The following is a 21,742-nucleotide window of genomic DNA, read 5'->3' as shown; positions in this document are numbered from 1 at the left end:
AAGCGGGCTTACTAGTACTAAATATGTCCCTTACGTTTTATAGTAAACAGGGATTTTGGACATAAATACAGTTATAGGTACTCCAGGCATTCCTTTACATGTCACTACAAATACAGTTTAGAAGTAGTTAAATAAAAGTGCTTGATGTCACTAAAGTTTTATACATCTGCCATAAATCAAATTGTTTGTTCTATACACTAGTAATGTCCCCACCATGGTCTGCTGCCTCTGGTTATGTGAGTAAAGCCATTATTTTTGTCTCCTTCTGAAACCTTTAATTTGCTAATAAACCCACCGCAGCGGGATGCGGTCGGTTGGTCGACAGTCATTAGGTTGACACCACTAGGTCGACATACTGCAAGGTCGACATGGGTCTAAGTCAACATGGGACAAGGTCAACAGGTCATTAGGTCGACACAAGCATTAGGTCGGCATGGTGTAGGTCAACAGTCAAAAGGTCGACATGGGTTTTTTCACTGGTTTTTGAGTCGACATGTGTTGACAGGCGATATTTCATGCCCTACCATCCACTAGGACGTGGTGGTAGAATAAAATAGTGTGCTGAGCGCAGCTAGGCACCGTGCCCGAAGCATGGCGAGAACAGCGAGCTATGCGAGGGGACACGGTGCACTTAATCCTGTGCCCATGTCGACTGTGTCGACATTCGGATAAAAAAACAGTGAAAACCCCCATGTCGACCTAGAACATGTCGACCTAATGCTTGTGTCGACCTAATGACCTGTCGACCTTGTCCCATGTCGACCTTGCAGTATGTCGACCTAGTGGTGTCGACCTCATGACTGTCAACCATCTTTAGGTCGACCATAAAATCCATACCCCCTTCAGCGACAGCCAGTCCCTGCAGTGCAGTGACTGTAGTAATACAATAGGTAATACAGTATAGTAACCTCCTCCTCCAACTGCTTCACAGTGAGGGTTACTGTAACCAGCAGCGAGCAACAACAACTGCCGCCCATACTGAGCAACTGCAGTTACTGCACTACAAACACATTCCAATCCAGCGGCTCTCCCTGTAAAAGGAGGAGGAGGGAGGGCTGTCTGTCTGCTCTGCTGGCTGTCTGATTCCCACCAAAATAACGAAGGCAGAGAGTAACATGGCCTCGGAGAGCAGCACTCCAGTCACCCAGCAGATAGGTAGGGAAATGGAGGGCAGCAGCGCAGATGTCTGCACCTCTCTGTACCATCCGGACCTGGAGCTGGCCGCCAGCTGCCTGCTGAGGGACAGAAGGGGCAGGAGTTTCCAGTTTGGGGACTTATACAGAGACAATAAGGCGATCATAGTTTTTGTGAGGGTAAGTGACTGTTCCCTCACAGATGCCATCCCAGCTCTATACAAGGGAATCCAGGGTCCTGGGCTCTCTAAAAATGCCCTATACAACTTATTTAAAAAGTACGTTTCCTAATGTAAGTATTCATTATAAAGTATTCATTATAAACATGTGGAGGAAAGCAAATGTTACTTTTAGCTATGTGTATATACCTGTGTATACCTATCGGTATTTTGTATAGACAAATAGGCTGTTGGGGAAAAGAGTTTTGTGCATGGTGACTTATGATTGTTTAGCAGTTGCTATGATACTGAAATGTCTATGACACTGTTTCCTACAGAATTTCCTCTGTTACACCTGTAAAGAATATGTGGAAGATCTGGCTAAGATTCCAGAAAGTTTTCTGCAGGTATGTTTGCTTAGCTGTCTAAACAAATTAATATGACCCTCTAGAGAAATGTCTGGGGCATTGTGTGCCCTGATGCTGTGCTATGCACCACTGGTTTAACACTAAGCGGCTGTCATCAGGAGGAACAGCTTAAGCTGGCAGGTTGTTGGGTGGGGTGGACTCTGCCGGCTGCCGAGAAGGGATCAGATGATCCCTCTCTGCTGATGATCTCCCCTTAGGGCAGGCATGTCCAAACTATGGCCCTCCAGCCGTTGTGAAACTACACATCCCAGCATGCCTTGCCACAGTGTTGCTATTAGGGAATGCTAAAACTATGGCAAGGGATGCTGGGATGTGTAGTTTCACAGCAGCTGGAGGGCCACAGTTTGGACATGCCTGCCTTATTATAAATAATACTGGAACTGTGGTTTTCAGCATACTGCCATTAAGATGAAAGCCCTTAATAAATAGACCTTACAAAGGGGGTTATTTTGGTTCACTCTTTAGGACAAATTCCTTCTTAGATGGACAAAACCATGTGCACTGCAGGGGGGCAGATGTAAAATGTGCAGAGTGAATTCGATTTGGGTGAGTTATTTTGTTTCTGTGCAGGGAAAATACTGACTGCTTTATTTTTACACTGCAATATAGATCTCACTTGAAGTAAAACCCCACCCAAATCTTATTCTCTCTGCACAAGTTACATCTGCCCCACCTGCAGTGCACATGGTTTTGTCCATCTAAGAAAGAACTTGTCAGAAAGAGTCAACCAAAATAACCCCCAAAGTGTATATTCCTAAAAGAGTATCTGACTTGATCTATGAATGTTTTCCCATTTATTTCTAACATTTTTTATATTTCAGAAAGCAGATGTCAGACTTATTGTCATTGGGCAGTCATCATTTCTACATATACAAGTAAGATTTTTCTTTATTCTATAGCAATAAAGACATCTGCTCGTACAGGGCCTGATTCACAGTTAGAAGTATGAAGTATGATTTACACACTATGTGGTTTCTCCTATGGGAGAAGTCGCATTCAATTCCCCTCGAGTATGTATCGCATGCGATCCCCGTTCGCTGCCGCAGGGAGGGGGTCCGACCTGAAGAGCTTATGTGCAGCACATACTGTATGGGGCCATATTTGGAGAGTGATGTTTTGTGTCTGCGCATGTGCAAGTGCAGACGATGGATGCAAGCAATGCGGGCGGGGTGTAATGCGGGCGGGGTGGTGACGGGCTACGCACATAAGAATGCCCAGCGTTTCATGGGTGTTCGCATGAAAACGCTGGCCATTCCCACAGATATTAGGCTGTGACGCTGCTGCTGAGGGCGGGCAGCAGACGCCACCGGATGTCAGCTGCCTGCCCTCATCCTGTACAGGGAGCATGCAAATAGGTGGGAAGAGGTGTCTTAGCTTATATCTGTCATTTATAAATAAAGCTGTGCAGTACATGTTCACTACAGACAAAAGCAGGCAGGGTTTCCCAGCATGCACCCCTTGCATTACCACATGGTGCGCTATTTTTTTTTCTCCTTTTTCAAATTCTAATTCTGAATCAGTCCCACCGAGCTGAGTCTGACATACAGATATGTCTTACATATCTAGTGTCAGTATGCCATGCAGCGCAAGATGTCTGGTGCAAGAGAGCCACTATAGCACATCAATACGAATACGAATTGCCGTATTTTCGGGATAGTAAATGTCAAAAATAAGTGTATTTCTGGATACAAATACACCTATTTTTTTACAAATTTCCTTTAGTAAATTTCCCCCAATGTGTGTAATTGGCTCTACCAGGCATAATGTTCTACCTGGCATGATGTGAATGTTCAAATATTCTATGTAAAAGCACTGAATATGTATGCGCTATATAAGAAACTGTTAATAAATAAATAATGTTTATAAGCGGCTCTACCTGGCATAATGTGTACAAGGGGCCAGCTCATTCCCAGCTTCTCCATAGAGTTCCTACTGGTACAAGTGACCCATTTAAGGGATCAAAAGCTAGGGGTGTCAAACTGAGATTTTAGCTAGCCCCCACCCCTCAACCAAAAAATGTTCTGATGCCCCTGTATACAATCTACAATCATGAAGGGCCAGATGTATCAAGCTTCAAAAGTGATAAAAGAGAGAGTGATAAACAGCCAGCCAATCAGCTCCTACCTGACATGTCACAGGCTGGGTTTTAAAAATAACAAGTAGGAGCTGATTGGCTGGTTGTATATCAGTCTCCACTTTATCACTTTTTGAAGCTTGATACATCTGGCCCGAAGTGAGAGAGTTTCAGCATACGTTCTGTCCCTGTTCCTTCTATAACTATGGATATTGTTGCTGGTGTAGACTGCCGTGCTGTGTGACACAATGATCTCTTATGGTATCAGTACATTCTGACCCTTGATGACTGCCACCGCATGAGATTACAAAGTTATGGCAGACAGGAGAAACATGGAGTAATGGATATTATATAACAGCTTAACCATTAGGTGTGACTCAAATTGTATGTTTCTATGTAACTTTAATCTAAAATCTCACATTATATTTTCTTCTATTCTCCAGCAATTTTGCTCATTAACAGGGTATCCTCACGAAATGTATGTTGATACTACCCGTGATATCTATACCAAGTTAGGGATGAAAAAAGGTGAAAACTCTAGCTCATCAGGTATTTATGTGTTTATTTACTTGCTTATTTGTGTAAAACACCTAATGCATTGTTGAACTAAATGGAACTGATCATGTTCATAGCTGTCATAAAATCAACCTCATCTTGACCTCTTTAGTTAAGCATGACTAGCCGAATAAAAGGGACATACCTATTCAATTGCGGCCATTTTCATCTGGTTTTACTTCCAAAGCAGTTTCATTTTGTTAAAAAGTTGAAACTGCGCCTGAGAAAAAATTGTTGAATTCTACTAAAACATGTGGATTGGTGAGTAATCATCCGATCCAGTTGTTTTCCAACCGTGCGTATTTTTTCAAGTTGAAAAAATTGTCACTTTGATTGAATAGTCAACCTAAAATTGATGAAAAATCGGCACTAACTGAATACACTCCTTAGTGATTTATGGAAAATGGAGGGGAAAATGTATCAAAGCTTGGAGAGAGATAACATGGAGAATGCTGATTTTCTGGTACTTTATCTCTGTCCACTTTATATCTCAAATGGGTAAAATGCAGATTTCTGTACAGCGCTCAAAAGGTCCTCCTTATAGAGGTCGAGTATCCCGTATCCGAATATCCGTTATCCGAATTATTCCGAAAACCAGACATAACAGAAAGTGAAAAAAAATATTTTTTTTGCTAAAAACTCACTGGGGACATTTGTAACAGCATCACTGGGGACATGATATGTAACTGGCACTATATATGTGCAAGACAATGATTGCTTGGCATTCAAATTCAGTGCTGAGATAGTACACACATTTTGTTTCACGTTTTGAAACCTTGGTTTTTGAACAAATAAAATATATTTGTGTGTATTTTATGTGGTAATACAATATATTTGTGTGTATATTATGTGTTTATACAGCATAAATGCAAGATACTTAAAAATACATCATTGAAATATTAAAATATTCCGAAATACGGAATAATCCGTTATCCAAAATTCTCCTGGTCCCGAGCATTTTGGATAAGGGATACTCAACCTGTATAGTCACCATAAATTCAATATGAGTCCAGATGGGAACAACTGAAGATGATATAATCCTCCAAGCAGGTAAATAGAAGAAAGTGCAAAATAGTGCATAACGTTTTTAAAATGACATTATTTATTCAAGATGTGCACTTACAATTTATTGAAGGCAAAAAAGCATGTAACAAAGCCCGGGGCATAACAGGATATCAGCTGTCCAATGGATAAGGCAGTCCAGCTCCGGAACTGGTGGTGCCATCCAAATAGGGCAAAGGTTCCTGGAGTCCAACCGGGTGAAAAGTTTCAAGTGGCAAGGAATGCCAAACTAGTTTCAGATCACCGGGATCCTTCTTCAGTAGCGTGTCTTGCCTTACCACTGACTAGTTTAAATGCCGCTGGAGTCCGTCCCTTACGACGTCACTTCCGCTTATCGCCGGAAATAAATGGCCATGCGTTCCACTTTATCTCTCAACAAGCTTTAATAATTCTCCCCCTATTTGCCATTGAGGCTGTGGGATGGTGGGAACTTTGCAGTGTGTATCAAATCATTTGGTGCTGACTTGTTGAATGTCTATTTAGGTACTGTCTACCCATCATCCAGATCGAGATATATATATATATATATATATATATATATATATATATATATATATATATATATATGAGGAAACAAGGAGGCATTCAGAGGACTTTTCTTAGAACAAAAGTTTATTAAACACAGCAAATGAAAACGGCCAATGTTTCGGGGCTAACAACCGCCCCTTTGTCAAGGCAAAAACTCGTGAACAAAAGTACAATCAATGGAAGTTTATTGCAGCTTACCCTTAAGAGGAGACAGCACCGGAATTCCCACCTCCCGTGATCGGTGCACGCCGCGCTGCTGTAGGCCGGAAGTGTGTCAGACTCCTAGCGTCAACTTCCTGTGAGTTGGGGAATGAAACGCAAGTTCCTGGTTTACCAAGAGTGCGTGGAGCGCAAGCTTTCTCTGTAGACAGTGCCGTAGATTGAGCGGCGGATGCGGTAGGCATGGGAGTCGAGCAGCGTAAATCAATCAATGAGGGCTGGGTAGTCCCGGGGCTGAGAGTGCTGGAACCTGAAAAGTGATAAAGGAAAACAAATATATGAATGAGTGAACTGAAATAATAACAGTGATGATGAGAGGTAATTAGGATATTTAATACCCAAATAGGAATTGCAAAGGTGAGTGTAAGTGTAGAAGTGGGAAAAGAAAAGCGCAGCCAGTTACTGGTTCCTTCTACTCCAGAGGTAATGTAGGTTTAAAGAAAATCTGGCTAAAGAAACATGACACTGGCAACAATATGAGAGGAGCTGATAATGTTGGACTGAAGTTAATATGTACCCAAAAGGGTGATGGTACATGCACAGAAGATTAATTACAAAGGAAGGTGGACAATGATTAAAAAACACAAGAATTACATGAAAAAATTACTGTACATAAGAAAGCTCTTTCAAAGAACCGTTTTTTATCCGGATACAGTTCGGAATGATCCCCTCAAGTTAGGGGAGGGGTTTTTTTTCATCATCATGTCCGACCTGAACAAACCACAGATTTTAGGATGGGACAGAGTCTGGAGACAGAGTCTGGAGAAGCCAAGGAGAACGTTCTGCTGCCTGCAACATCCTTCAACATGACTGGTTTGACAGTGGGTCAGTAATGGTGTGGGGTGGCATTTCTTTGGGGGGCTGCACAGCCCTCCATGTGCTCGCCAGAGGTAGCCTGACTGCCATTAGGTACCGAGATGAGATCCTCAGACCCCTTGTGAGACCATATGCTGGTGCGGTTGCCCCTGGGGACAATGCTAGACCTCATGTGGTTAGAGTGTGTCAGCAGTTCCTGCAAGACGAAGGCCTTGATGCTATGGACTGGCCCGCCCGTTCCCCAGTCCTGAATCCAATTGAGCACATCTAGGACATCATGTCTCGCTCCATCCACCAACGCCACGTTGCACCACAGACTGTCCAGGAGTTGGCAGATGCTTTAGTACAGGTCTGGGAGGAGATCTCTCAGGAGACCATCCGCCACCTCATCAGGAGCATGCCCAGGTGTTCATACAGGCACGTGGAGGCCACACACACTACTGATCCTCATTTTGACTTTAAGGACATTACATCAAAGTTGGATCAGCCTGTAGTGATTTTTTCCACTTTAGTTTTGAGTATGACTCCATATCCAGACCTCCATGGGATAATACATTTATTTCCATTGATCATTTTTGTGTGATTTTGTTTTCAGCACATTTAACTATGTAAAGAACAAAGTATTTAATAACAACAATCAATCAAATAAATGTTGTTTAATTTAATTGTTTTTTTGGTACTTATGTATTATCTGGGCTGCCGATTTTTTGATTGTATGCCTTAACTTAAGGCATACAATCAGATGCGATGCGATGCGATAAGTACCGTTATAAGTAAGTTATAAGTACCGTTTTTTTTTAAATTCATTTAATTTTTGTAAGCCTATCTCTATTTGCATAATCTTGTTACTTTGTTGTTATGCAGTGGGTGAATATACTATGTAATTATATTAGCAGGAAGCCCTCATGTGAAATCAAACTTCTTAAGTGGAAGCATTAAAAGCATTTGGAGAGCAATGAAAAGTCCAGTATTTGATTTTCAAGGTGACCCAGCACAACAGGGCGGAGCGGTAATTGTAGGCCCAGGTATGTTTAGTAAAGGGTTGCTTCACTCATACATAATATGTATTACTAGTAAAGAGACCTCAGTACATACCCTGCTTTGCCTGATCCCTTGTCTTGTGGAACTCCTCTTCCCTGACATCCCTGTAATTTCCCTGACATCCCCAGCCCCCCCTCCCCACTTCCATTAGGGACTGTGCTAGGGTGTTCAGTGCCCCCATACAAACTATAACTTTGTGCCCTACCTCCCATACATAATATAGCAACAGCGGACGCCAAAGGTGCACACAGAAATAAAGAGGTGTGGTATAACAAAAAATGAGTGTGGCAACACTCATACCCAAGTTCAAATGTTGCCAGAGTAGAACTATCCTATTCACATTACACAACACATGTAGTGACCCTGATTCACATTACACCACATGTAGTGACCCTGATTCACATTACACCATACAAGTAGTGACCCTTGTTCGTGTTACACCATGTGAAGGCCATGGGGAGAAGGAGGCCTCTCTTGGGCCCTTATTCTGATTGAGTCGGATGGCTGCGTGTTCAGTCGGATGGCCGATGTATTGCGTTTGTGCATGTGCAGAGGCGTTTCTGCGCATGTGCGAACGCCGCGCACGGCCGAATACGCCGTGAATTCCTTACAGAAAACGATCGGTCGAACAATCCGAACAGGGGGTGGAGAGGGGCTTGAAGGGCTGTTTGGGCTTATTACCATACATGTACGCCCCGCGTTTCATGGGCGTTCCCATGAAAACGCTGGGCATACGTATGGTAATCCGGCCATGACGCATGTGTGGGGCTGGACAGCTGACATAGCCGGATGCCAGCTGCCCACCCATATCCCTGCTTTCGCACTGAGAAATGTCCCATCATTTGATGGTCTGCGTCCATCGGAGGATGGGGGATGTTCCCACAGATGGGAGATTTGTTCACATGAAACATCCACTCGCAGTCCGTTCGCTCGGTGTCTTACCGCATTCGGACGGTGTGAGCTATCCGTACAGTAGGCGGGGCTAAGAACACTCGGTGGCCGTCCAAAAAAAATGCATCCGTCCGAGTCGACTAGAATAAGGGCCCTGATGTCAGTGGTCCTCCCTCCCAATGGCCGGGAGTGCCTGTGTTTTCCGGATCACTCCCAGAAAACACTGGTGTTACGCCCCCAAATGCCCGGCGCCTGTCAATCACCTTGCGAGCGGCCAGCGAAGGCTAGCCTTCGCATGGTCCGTTCACAAGAGGACTCCACTCATGCACACAGCATACAGTGCGCATACTTGGTCTTTCAATAATAGGCACTTCTGCAAATTTGAAGCCCTGCTTATGGGTCTGAATTGGGCCCAAAGTCAGACCTGATCGCAGGTTAATTTTGTTCTCAAGATGGGCAAAACGATGTGCACTGCAGGTGGGGCTGATGTAACATGTACAGCGAAAGATTTGGGAGAGTTATTTTGTTTCTGTGCAGGGTAAATACTGACGGCTTTTTTTACACTGCAGTTTGATTTCAGTTTAAACACACACCACCCAAACCTATCTCTCTCAGCACATGTTGCATCTGCCCCATCTGCAGTGCACAAGGTTTTGCCAATTTTGAGAACAAAATTTTTCTGCAATGAAGTCTGTATTAGGCCCCATATGTAGTCATGTGCAAGTTTTTGTTGCATTATACATAGCGTATCCCCTAACTCTGTTTTTTCATTACAGGTAACAGAGTCCATTTTCTGCATCGTGACATGAACAAATATGACCACGTACCAATAAGTTCCCTGCTTCATTATGCAGGAGTGCAAACAATCCATTTTGGTAATAAGTCTCAAATACTGGAGGTGTGAATATGATACGCAGGAGCAAACAAATACACAACACCCAATTTGACAAACAGAAACAGTGATTTTGTAAAATGTTTATTCAAGATATATATATATTTATGTATAGTATTGAAATTATTTATGTATACATGATTTTATTTATACTTTTCTACATGTGAATGAACATCAACCTAAAATTTAATAAAAGTGTATTTTATACTAACAATTACCACATATAGTACCTGATTCAGTAGGAAGAGGGGGGCCCTAGACTGCATACCCTGTAATAAGAGGTGCTACCTTGCTGAGAGTTTTAGCAATATGCAACACAGAGGGGGTTTGCAGGTGCACTATGCACTTATTACTGCTAACGTATTCCTTTTATAAGGTTGTTAGCATACATTTGGCCAAAGATATGTACCTGCCCACCACGTTAAGGTTACCTCTTTCGAGCAGGTCCCTAGCACTATGGGATTCATGCTTGGGGTACAGGGCACCATAGGCACCGATTCTGTGGGTGCTCAAGGGCTTAAGCACCCACGGAAATTCATGGGCACCACTGGTGCCCCACTGGTCGTCCCCCCCCCCCCCCCCCCCGAGTCCCGCTTGCCGCTGAAGCACTGCAGAATATTTAGCTGAACTGATGAAAAAAAAAAACAGCCACGGCCGCAATACAGGACACTTCCGCCGCCCTTTGAAGTCCACGCCCCGCGGCCCACGCACACTTACATGTCATGCCATTGCCGACGCCAACCACCTCCCTCGCTCCATCTCCTCCGCGCACCATTAGTCGACTCCTACAGCACACGCCTGCCTTGCCACCTGCAGCAAGCCTGCGCAAGGATGACTGGACCAAGTCAGAGCGAGGCACCTTACCCGGTCCCAGTCCCCAACAAACGGGAGACAGACTGGCACTGCGGGACCGCCCAGGCCCAGCATCTACTAGTGAGTGACTCTGTGAGAGTCTCTGTCTGAGACTGACATGTCAGGCCGCCTGACTCAGGCGTTAAATATCTGCTCAGGCCCAAAAATATCTTTATCAATATCAACAGTTATCTGTGCATAATTTCTCATGAGAAATGATGTACAGATAACTGTTGATAAAGATATTTTTGGGCCTGACTGAAAGATTGTTCTATGATGGAAGCAGGTGGCTTGCCAAGACCCCTGGAGAGGTGCTGTGCGCTTCTGGCCAGCATGGCAGTGTGGGCATCAAAGTTTGGGCTGAGCATCTTCTCATGCCCAGGTGGTCCATAGTTGTGGAGGCTCTGTTGGGTGTTGTGGATGGAGCCCAAACCATTGCCCAGGGGGCTGCTGGTGAAGGGTGACAAGCTTTGGCCCATGCTAGTCATGTCCTTATAGGGACTGTGTAGACAACTGTGCTGCGTAATATAAATTGGTATTATTTTATGGCCACGCCCCTTCCCCCATGAAGCCACTCCCCACTCACCAGCAAAAACATAAATCGGCACCTATGCAGGGCACCCCCAAACCAGTCCAGCAAAACCACCCCAGGGCATCACATAAATAAAATATAGCTGTGAAGTGTAATAGTGTAAAGTGTCATAGAATGTAGGATATGTGTAAGCAACTAATAGTGATAAAGTGTGTTAAAAATAAAATAATATGAGACAAAATACATAGAAAAAAGACATACATAGAAAAATATGATATGCTTATGTGAGTCTATGTGTAATGTAGCGATGCCCTGAAATGGTCCAGCCAGACAAGCCCAAGGGGGCCCCGGACCCAGACAATTACCCCAAGAAAAGTGACATTTATAAAATATTAGGACTTACTTGAAATCATGCCTTCATCACAGTTGTGCAGTCATTGCTAGTCCCTGCTTAAAAACATTTGAGGGTGGTGGGGGAGGGGTTCTAATTTAGGAAGAAGCAATCTCAGGCTTCAGGTGTGTATAGCCCCGTACACACGGGGGAGATATATTGCTCAGCAATATATTGTTAGCAATATACTGCTCAGTATCTCCTTTTCATCAGCGACCAGAGATGGTCGCTGATGAAAGGGAACCTCTGCTGGTGGTGCCGCTGAGGGAATCAGCTGGTCGCAGGAGCAAGCTCCTGCGACCAGCGATTACAACAGGGCTGAAAACGGGAGCGCGCACCCGGCGATTTATGGCTGGGGCACACTCCCATCACTGGCAATATGGTCGCCAGCGACCATATTCCCAGCTATGTCAGCCCCTATCGCCCCCATGTGTACACAGCTTGAGGATATACAATATAGACTATATAGGAAGAGGGGGGCTGTACTGTATGGTTGCATATATAACTTTTCCATACATTATGGAATAAAAATGGCTTTATTTGAGAATACAAGGACAAAAATACTATTTTGTAATGACAAATCAAAATAAGGCGAAAGGTGTGAACGTGAATTCAACAATCAGCGAACAGATCAAAACAGATCGGATCTGACACCTTAGGTTAGTGCCGATATTTTCCCTTTTGGGAATTATCGGCACAGATTGAATACCCCCCATAATCTGAAAATTATCTTTCATCTGTGTGAGACAAAACTAAGATTATGAAGGAATCCCTGGGTACTTGTGTACTAGCACGGCGCCCCGATAATTAGTCGTCCGATTTTTTAATCGCATCGCACGCCATAAACCTTTTAACGCATATACGATATTAAATTGTATAAGCACCCTAATGGGTGCTTTTAAGCACCCTAATGGGTGCTCACAATGCTTAAATGCACCCCCACGCCACCCCCCAAGTATAAACGTGAACCCGAAGCATGGCGAGCGACGGCGGTACGCGTCCTACAACCTTTTCATACCCCCACTATCCACGTCGGCGTAGAGTTGTATTTATAAAGTGTGGCAAGCGCAGCGAGCCACTGAGCCCGCAGCGAGGGGACGCGGATACCTGTGAAGCCCGCGAGGGGACGCGGATACCTGTGAAGGTATCCGCGTCCCCTCGCGGGGCACGCTGCGCTCACCACGCTTTGGGCTCGGTGGCTCGCTACACTTTATAAAATCAACTCCACGCCGACGTGGATAGTGTGGGTATGAAAAGGTCATAGGACGAGTACCGCCGCCCCTCGCGGGCTCGTTGCGCTCGCCACGCTTCGGGTTCACGTTTATACTTGGGGGTGGCGTGGGGGTGCATTTAAGCATTGTAAGCACCCATTAGAGTGCTTATACAATTTATAATCGCATCCCATCCCATTGTATGGCATTGTATGCCATATACAATGGCATACAATATTAAAATTGTATGCCATTGTAGAACATCGGCCGATATCGCGTCGCATCGCATGCGATATGGTCTGCGATGCGATGGGCGCCGTGATAGTACACAAGTACCAATCCCTGTCCCAATATTTCTAGAGAGGCCCCTCTGAGAGGCCGAGATATACTAATGGTGCCCACACACGGGGGTTTATTCTAGTTCACTCTTTCTGACAAAATCCTTCTTAGATGGACAAAACCATGTGCACTGCAGGGGGGCAGATGTAACATGTGCAGAGAGAATTAGATTTGGGTGAGTTATTTTGTTTCTGTGCAGGGAAAATACTGACTGCATGATTTTACACTTCAATATAGATCTCACTTTGAAGAAAATCCCCACCCAAATCTAATTCTCTCTGCACAAGTTACATCTGCCCCACCCGCAGTGCACATGGTTTTGTCCATCTGAGAAGGATTTTGTCAGAAAGAATGGACTAGAATAACCCCCACGGTGAGATATGTATTAGGTGCAATTTGAGCTATACAACGGGAAAATTTACTAAGATGGGAGTTCTGTTTCACCTGGGATGTGAGGGCAACCAATCAGAATCTACTTATTTGTTTAGCACCTTCTAGAAGATAATAGATAGTATCTGATTAATTGCCCATAGCAACATCCCATGTGAAATAGAACTCCCATCTAAAGCTGTGTACACATGGTACACTTATCGCTGGCAATATGGTCGCTGAGGCGGCACGGTGCATTTTACTAGCACCTGGAATCTCTCTGAAACTAGTTTTCAAAAGTAGGCAAGTATTGATTAGGCTTACCATACTAACTCTTTAAACCGGGACACCCATGAATTACACAGGTTCTGTGATTGATTAAACCCAGGTGCAATAAAATGTCAGCCAGCTACAGAACCTAGTAAGCCTACACACGCATCTATAGGGTAATGCATTGCCAGCCATAGCTGGTGTTACCCTCTACATTGGAACCCCAGTGTCCGAGTCTTAGTATTATTATTATTTTTTTTTAACTGTAATTTTTCTTTAGTACATCCCAGAGAGAAAGCAACAGCCAATCAGCTCCTAGCTGCCATGTTACAGGCTGTGTTTGAAAAATGACTGGGGCTGACTGGTTGGTGCTTTACCTGCGCCCAAGGCTTGATAAATCCTATCCTTATATGTGTTCACAGACAGACTCCAGGTAGGGATCAGGGGGCAGAGCAGAGCGAGTGGCCCAGATAATGGCGTGTGCGCTGCTGCGGTTTAGTTCAGTTTATGACATCAACAACAAAGCTACACGCTGTATGTGACGTCACCTAACAACGGCCAATCGCGGCAAGGCCTATCACTGAGCCCCGCCCCCGTCCCGGCACAGCGCTGTCTTCTCTCCCGTCACTCCCCCTAACATCATCATCGCCAGTGCTGCTACTGGCGTTTGAAACAGCAGCAGTACAGAGAGGGGCGTGTTGTGCTAGCGTTGAACGGCTGCAGTACGGTGCTCGCGCTGACACCGTCACCGTGCGCGCTACCAGACACCGGGCAGACGTTACTCCGAGGCGAGTGCCCGTTACTGATGCGTCCCCGACGGACGGGCACGAGCATCGCCTACGGCGGGGACCATGAAACGGAGAATTAGCAGGAGACGGCCCCTGGGCGGCCGGAGGAAGCACCGAGAGGAGGAGTGGGACGGAGAGGGTGACGCCAGCAACGCCGCTATCACAGGTGAGGGTGCGCCGCTGTGGCAGTGCCAGGTGCGGGCTGGGGACCGGGAGAGAGCGCTGCTGCGGGCACAGGGGTTGCCCGTCTGGTGACATCGTTGCAGCAGCTGTGCCCGGGATCAGTAGCGTATCAAACTGCTGCTTGTGCGGGTCTCACTGTCACGGACCATACAGTACATGTGTTGGTGTACTACTGTACATCTCTGGTATAGATGTCTTGCACACAGGACCCTCCTGTAGCCGCTCCATGCAGCATACCTACTAGTCACCAGACCTATTATGTATCATTGATATGGGATGCACTTGCTGCAGGAAACAAAGTTGTGTTACTCAACCCGTTTTATTAATATTCTGACAAGCAAACGTCAGATATACCAAGAAGAGGCAGAAATCAGGTCTAAATGGATGGTTTTGGGGTGTGCTGCTCATACTTGAGTTTTCCCACCTTGTGGTAATAAATCTAAAACCATTAGCTTAAGCTGACCATTATTGTCCTATCTGCAAACCGTAAGCTCCGAAATGCTGGATACAGACAAAAAAAAAAAAGGTCAATATGGCAAATTGGTTAAATCTGTCTGTTTTTGTCCGTTCAACCAATGGCCAATTCCACTCTAACCATATGTAATAGGTGTTGATCCAAACCCAGGTGTGCATACCCTCCAACATGACCCATTGCATTCGGTACACTGTGCTCTGCTCCTGGACTTCCCTGGTAATGTAGGATTACCATCACTTGTGTGGAACTAGGTAATTGACAAAAAGGGTGTTTCAACTCAGGTGATGGCAATCCTACATTACCAGGGAAGTCCAGGAACAGAGCAATGTGTACCGAATGCAATGGGTCATGTTGGAGGGTATGGGTGTGTATTCATTGGTATAGCACAGTGGATGGAAATGATCACTAGTATCAGTGGTGGTCATTTCAGGTCACTGCACCAAACAAATGAAGACCCCAATAGAAGTCCCGCTGTAAGATTCTTGGTGTGCCACCTTGCATGGGGCTGGGACCTGGGAGAGGGTGACAGACTGGTAAGGTGGTAGAGGTTGACATGCTGATAAGGGTGTGTTCAGAGGTAGAAGGTGGCATGCTGGTATTGTAGGCAATTAAGCAAGCCACATTTTGGAAACTTTTCCATGGCAACTTTCAAATTCTTAATCTGACAATGACACCAGGGAAGGGGCATTATATTTAAAATAAAGTCAGATACTGCAGAGGCACAATGGGGCCCAGCTATCATGGTTGGCCACAAATATTAAGTATCACCTAAATGCAGGAGGGACCTTCCAGCTGTGATCCCTCCTGCTCTGCCGCTGTCCGCGAAGCTGCCCGATGTATCAGCATCTGGCAGCATCGCTTTGGGGGCTAGTGCAAAATTCTGCATGAAATGCAGCTTTCTGTCCCTTAAGATTTCCTGTCGCAGGTACAGATTGTGTGATCATACAGATGTGTAAAGAACTCATGTAAAACTAAAGCATTAGATAAAACATCTATGTTTTAAAAAAAAAAATACGGTACTTGTGAGTTATCCGGGCGCCCGATTTCAAAATCGGGTCGGATCGGGACATCGCATCGCATGCGACCATCGGATGCGATGCGATGCGATGCCCCGATTTTTCCATAGGAATCAATGTTAAAATGGACTGAGTCCATTTTAACATGGAATTCAATGGGAAAAAGGGGTCCTTTTCATACCCCTACTATCCAAGTGGGCATGGAGTTGGATATAAACCTGTGGCGAGCGTAGCGAGCCACCGAGCCCGAAGCGTGGCGAGCGGACACGGAATACCGTCCCCTCGCGGGGCTCGCTTCGCTCGCCACGCTTCGGGCTCGGTGGCTCGCTACGCTCGCCACAGGTTTATATCCAACTCCATGCCCACTTGGATAGTAGGGGTATGAAAAGGACCCCTTTTTCCATAGGAATCATTTTAACATTGATTCCTATGGAAAAATCGGGTCATCGCATCCGATGGTCGCATGCGATGCGATGCGATATCGCATCGCATCTGATTGTATGCCTTAACTTAAGGCATACAATCAAAAAATCGGGCGCCCGGATAACTCACAAGTACCAAAAATACTTTTTCTTTATCAGTCTGGCATTTCTTTCCCTTTTATGTTTCTTGTCCACATTTCCTAGTATCTATGCATTTTGTAATAACAATAGAGCTACCTACAGACCATTGAATCTCCCTGCTACTTCATCTTCCCATTCAAGTTCAGAGTGCTTAAAGTGCAGTTTACTATACATCTTTCTACTGCTTAACTTGGGTCATTTAAGCTGTGCGTTCTTGCTTTTAGCAGGTGGCCTGCCTATGTTTTATTGCCGTTGGTTGTGCTCTGGGATCTTCATCTACACTGGATAATAGTCACCTGCTGGCTTTGAGGCTGCAGCTCTGCATTTCTGTGGGTGGGGAGTAAAGGCCCCATACGCACTCGGCAATTTTGAGTTGAAAGCCACTCAAAACAGCAACTTTGAGCTGCTTTCTCAAAGCCACCCAGTGTGTATGGCTGGGCTACACCCACCACGATATCTACTCACGGCGGGGGCACAGCTGACGTTTTTCAGCCAGGTGTGGGAGGATTCCTGCTGCAGTCTATGGGTCAGGGGTCTTATTTTGCACGGCTACAAGCTGAGTTCGACGGGTTGCTGCCGCACAGGTTCTTTCATTCCGGACTCCCGGCTGCGGCAAGGGATCAGCTGGTCCTCAGGCAAGCTGTACAGAAGCTTCAGGACTCACAGGTTATAATACCTGTTCAGGAACAGGGCAAAGGCTATTACTCCACCCTGTTCGTGGTACCCAAGCCGGACGGTTCGGTGAGACCCATCCTCAACCTGAAATCATTTGAACCCATTTTAAGGGTGTTGAGTCTCTGAAGTTGGTTGTGGCCGGCCTCGAACAAGGGGAGTTCCTAGCGTCCTCTGACAGGAAGGATGCATACCTTCACATTCCCATATGGCAACCGCACCAGGCTTACCTCCGGATCACAATCAGGAACAAGCATTTCCAGTTCAAAGCCTTGCCTTTCGGCCTGTCCACGGCTCCGTGCATCTTTACCAAGGTGATGGCGGAAATTATGTCCTTGCTAAGGCCTCACGGGGCAAATGTTATCTCATACCTGGACGATCTGCTGATAAACGCGAGAACAGTGGAACTGTTGAGCGGATATTACCACTACAATGCAGGTACCGTCTTCGCACGGGTGGATTTTGAACCTGCAAAAGTCCTCACTGACCTCATCCAGGCATCTCCAGTTCTTGGGGATGATTCTGGATACAGTGGAACAGAAAGTGTTCCTGCCAGACGAAAAGAAGGTAGCCATTCAACTGCTGGTAGTGGCAGTCCTTACACCGGTTCTAGTGTCAGTGCATCCAACTACTGGGAAAAATGGTGGCCTCCTTCGAGGCGCTCCAGTTCGGGAGGTTCCACTCCCGGACTTTCCAGTTTGATCTATTAGTCAAATGGTTGTGTTCCCACCTGCAGATGCCCAGGCAAGGCTGTCCTTGCAATGGTGGCTTCACCCGCAAAACCTCTTGGCGGGCAGACATTTTGGGATCCACGATTGGGTCCTTCTGATGACAGGCGCCAGTCTCCTCGGCTGGGGATCAGTGACACAGGGAAGCGTTTTCAAGGAAAATGGTCTCTGTGGGAGTCCAAACTGTTTGGAACTCCGAGTGGTCTAATATTTGTGCTCCTGCAAGCAGCCCCCTTGTTGAGCCTGGCAATCCAGGTTCAGTCGGACAATGCAACGACTGTTGTGTACATTAACTGGCAGGGGGGGACAAAGAGCAAGTCCTGCATGAGGGAGGTATCTAAGATCTTGGTTTGGGCAGAGGCTCACGCCATGGCCTTGTCGGCCATATTCATTCCGGGTGTGGACAACTGGGAGGCGGACTTTCTCAGTCATCACAATTTGCACCCAGGAGAGTTGAGTCTCATTTCCCAGGTGTTTGCGCAGATTGTGGATCGGTGGGGATTACCACAGATCGACCTGATGGCGTCCAGAATCAACAAAAAGGTGGACTAGTATTGCTCCAGGGACTCGGGCAGTGGCAGTCGATGCACTAACAACGATTTGGTCGTTCAACCTGGTTTACCTGTTTCCTCCCATTCCCTTGATAAGTAAGTTGCGTGCTAAAAAGAATTCAAAGCCAAGGAGTGGATGCAATTCTGGTGGCCCCAGACTGGCCTCGAAGGGCGTGGTACGCAGATCTTCAGGCCATGGTTGTGGGGACCCCATGGCACCTACATCTCATAGTCGACTTGCTCACTCAGGGGCCCTTTGTTTACAAGAACTTTGTTTGACGGCCTGGAGGTTGAGAGGCAGATTTTAGCCAGAAAAGGCCTTCATGCATCTGTCATTTCCACCATGACCCAGGCAAGGAAACAGTGACGGCTTCCCGTTACCATAAGATCTGGAGAAAGTATGTAGCCTGGTGTGAAACTAATTTGTTTCCACCTGTGGATTTTAAACTGGGTAGTTTTTTACGATTTTTGCAGTCAGGCTTGGACCTGGGCCTATGGCTAGGTTCCTTGAAGGTACAGATTTCGTCTCTTTCCATTTTCTTTCAAAGGAACTTGGCTAATATTCCGGAAGTATGCACCTTTCTACAGGGGGGGGGTTTTGTGACCCCTACGGCTCCCTGGGACCTTGATGTGGTCTTACAGTTCCTGCAGTTGTCTTTGTTTGAACCACTGGCGTCAATTGATTAGAAGTGGAAGTGGAAGACTGTGGTGCTTCTGGCTCTGGCAGGAGTCTGGTGTTTCATGCTGATTGGGCAGAACTGAGAACAAAAAAGCAGTGTGGGTCACACTTTGATACCGAAATCCCTGGATGTAGTTTGAGTGCTTAAGGCCTATATAGGTAGAACGGCCAGGCTACGCAAGACTGATTGTCCTTTTGTGCTTTATGATGTCCAAAAAAAGGGTTTTCCAGCCTCAAATCTATTGCACGTTTGATTTTGTGCTACCATTCGTCGGGCTTATGGAGTGACTGACTTACCGGTTCCACCTTCTGTGAAGGCTCATTGCATGAGAGCAGTGGGCGCATCCTGGGTGGCTGTCGGTTCTGCAATTATGCAGAGCTGATACTTGGTCGGCTCAACACACTTTTGTAAGTAATTTTATTTATTTATTTTACAAATTTGACGCTCCTGGCCAAAAAGGGTACCCAGTTTGGGCAGGCGGTGCTGCAGCAGTCTACGCACGTACCCCTCATTTCTAGAAGCTTTGGGACATCCCCAATGTATTGGGAACCCAGTATACCATATGAATGATAGTGAAAATAGGAATTTTTAATACCTACCAGTAAATCCTCTTCCCGAAGTTCATATGGTATAATGGGAACCCGCCTCTGTGCGAAGTTCTACTGCATCTGGTTGTCACTTCACTTCAAGTTGTGACGTGGCTTGTTACCTATGTTGTCACTTAGGTGATGTTTGCTTGTAGTGTTCTACAAGTTAACTGGTTTATTTACCAGTTACAAATGTTTAAGGGTGTGCTGGTATGAATCTCACCGCACTCACATCTACTTATGTCCTTACCTCACATACGTTCATTCTCCTCGGGCACAGTTTTTCCTTAACTAAGGATGTGGGGGAGGAGCCAGTACACCCACTATAAAGAGTTCTATGTGCCTGTCTCCTGTGGAGGGCCTCTTCTTCCCCCCCAATATATTGAGAACCCAGTATACCATATGAACTTCGTGAAGAAAAAGATTTACTGGTAGGTATTAAAATCCTATTTTCCACGCCCTACTCTAGAGTGGACTACTTCTTACTGCCCCACATGTTCTTACACCTTTTGAAACAGAACGCTATCAAACCGATCGATGACTTGATTTGACCACGCCCTAATTACACTGATGCCCTCTACTAGTCTCGATAGGCCTTGTACTTGGCATTTGAATAAAAATCTTCTTTCAGTTGCCAACTGCAGACCCCAGGTTGACCAAACTCTCTTGAATAGTTTGAATGTAATGATTCCTCTGAGGATAGCAAACTCGCTGTCTGGGAAGCACACAAATGTGTGGTACGTAAAAAATGTATACAGCTGGGATCCTGTCTTAAACCACAAGAAGGGTGAAAGTTTCAACTGCTTCAACAAATAAGGGGTGACATTTAATGAGATGCAAAAATGTGATTTGTGCTATTTTTTTTTTTTTTTTTCTTGTAAAAACAGCCGAAATCGCACGGTTTTCAAAATTCACATATTTAAATAGATGCAAAAACCAATTTTTTTTTTTTTTTTTTTCGTTTTTTTTTTTTTTTATTATTTTTTTTATTTTTTTTTTTTGTCGCGAAATCGCACATTCTGAAGATGCAATTTGTTGGGGGGGGGGGGGTTTGTAACGCTGGAACTTGCATACGGATGTTTTCCCATTGAAAAATATACAAATCGCATATTTAACGAGATGCGAATTTGGGAAAATGTGTCTAAAAATTGCCACACATGCAGACCAGGTTCTGACAGGCTAATTGGCCAGAACCCTGCACAGATCATTGAGATCTGTGCATGGTCCGGTCTTAAATGTGTAAAAGTTTTTGTTTAAATGGCATGGGGTCCCCCCTCCTGAGCATATAACCAACCCTGGGCTCATTGAGCCGGACCTGGTTCCAAAAATATGGGGGACAAAGCGTAGGGGTCCCCTGTATTACCCCAGCAGTTTATGCTCGGGAGGGGGAACCTCACGCCAATTGTTTGTTTTATACATTTTTTTTTAAACACAAATTCGCACATTTTCTTGACTAAAAATCGCCCATTATCGCACTTAATCAAATTTTTTTGCCCAGAGTACACAGCTCATTAAATATGCGAATTCACAGCAAAAAAATTCAATTTTGAAAAGTTACTAAAACTCACATCCTATTAAATGTCACCCCTGATCTCTAGAATTGGTCCATAAAACCTCAGTCAGCCTTCGCGACAGCTCTCACTGAATTTAACAATCCAGTAATTGAAAAGTTGAAACAAGATTTCAGATTTATGCTGAGTTATTGTTAATGTTATCTCGCATATCGTTCAGTGCATAC

General features: G+C 45.3%; 2 protein-coding genes across 9 annotated transcripts in view; both read left to right on the top strand.

Moving 5' to 3' along the window:
- Positions 1-946: 946 nt before the first annotated feature.
- On the top strand, positions 947-9,965 carry PRXL2C (peroxiredoxin like 2C). 2 transcript variants are annotated; one of them, XM_083158345.1, is made up of 6 exons: positions 947-1,313; positions 1,630-1,698; positions 2,541-2,594; positions 4,237-4,342; positions 7,870-7,998; positions 9,682-9,965. In XM_083158345.1, exons 1-6 carry the CDS (start codon positions 1,116-1,118, stop codon positions 9,807-9,809), a joined length of 684 nt encoding a protein of 227 aa, XP_083014471.1. In that variant the 5' UTR covers positions 947-1,115; the 3' UTR covers positions 9,810-9,965. The 2 variants fall into 2 exon arrangements, with proteins under 2 accessions (XP_083014471.1, XP_083014470.1); XM_083158344.1 differs by having other exon boundaries at positions 7,867-7,998.
- A 4,403-nt stretch (positions 9,966-14,368) lies between these two features.
- Positions 14,369-21,742, top strand: part of CDC14B (cell division cycle 14B) — a 67,989-nt gene continuing 60,615 nt past the window's right edge. For 3 of the 7 annotated variants that reach the window (XM_083187173.1, XM_083187111.1, XM_083187182.1), the window contains exon 1: positions 14,371-14,715. In XM_083187173.1, the coding sequence (XP_083043299.1) occupies positions 14,613-14,715 (103 nt within the window). In that variant the 5' untranslated portion in view covers positions 14,371-14,612. Of the gene's footprint in view, positions 14,716-21,742 lie in introns of all 7 variants that reach the window. The other 4 variants (XM_083187137.1, XM_083187146.1, XM_083187153.1 and 1 more) reach the window with 2 other exon arrangements.

Source organism: Crinia signifera, chromosome 1, assembly GCF_055691185.1.
Source record: "Crinia signifera chromosome 1, ASM5569118v1, whole genome shotgun sequence".
Lineage (NCBI taxonomy): Eukaryota > Metazoa > Chordata > Amphibia > Anura > Myobatrachidae > Crinia > Crinia signifera.
Note: the sequence above shows the minus strand (reverse complement) of the source record. Positions and strands in the feature narration are given on the sequence as shown.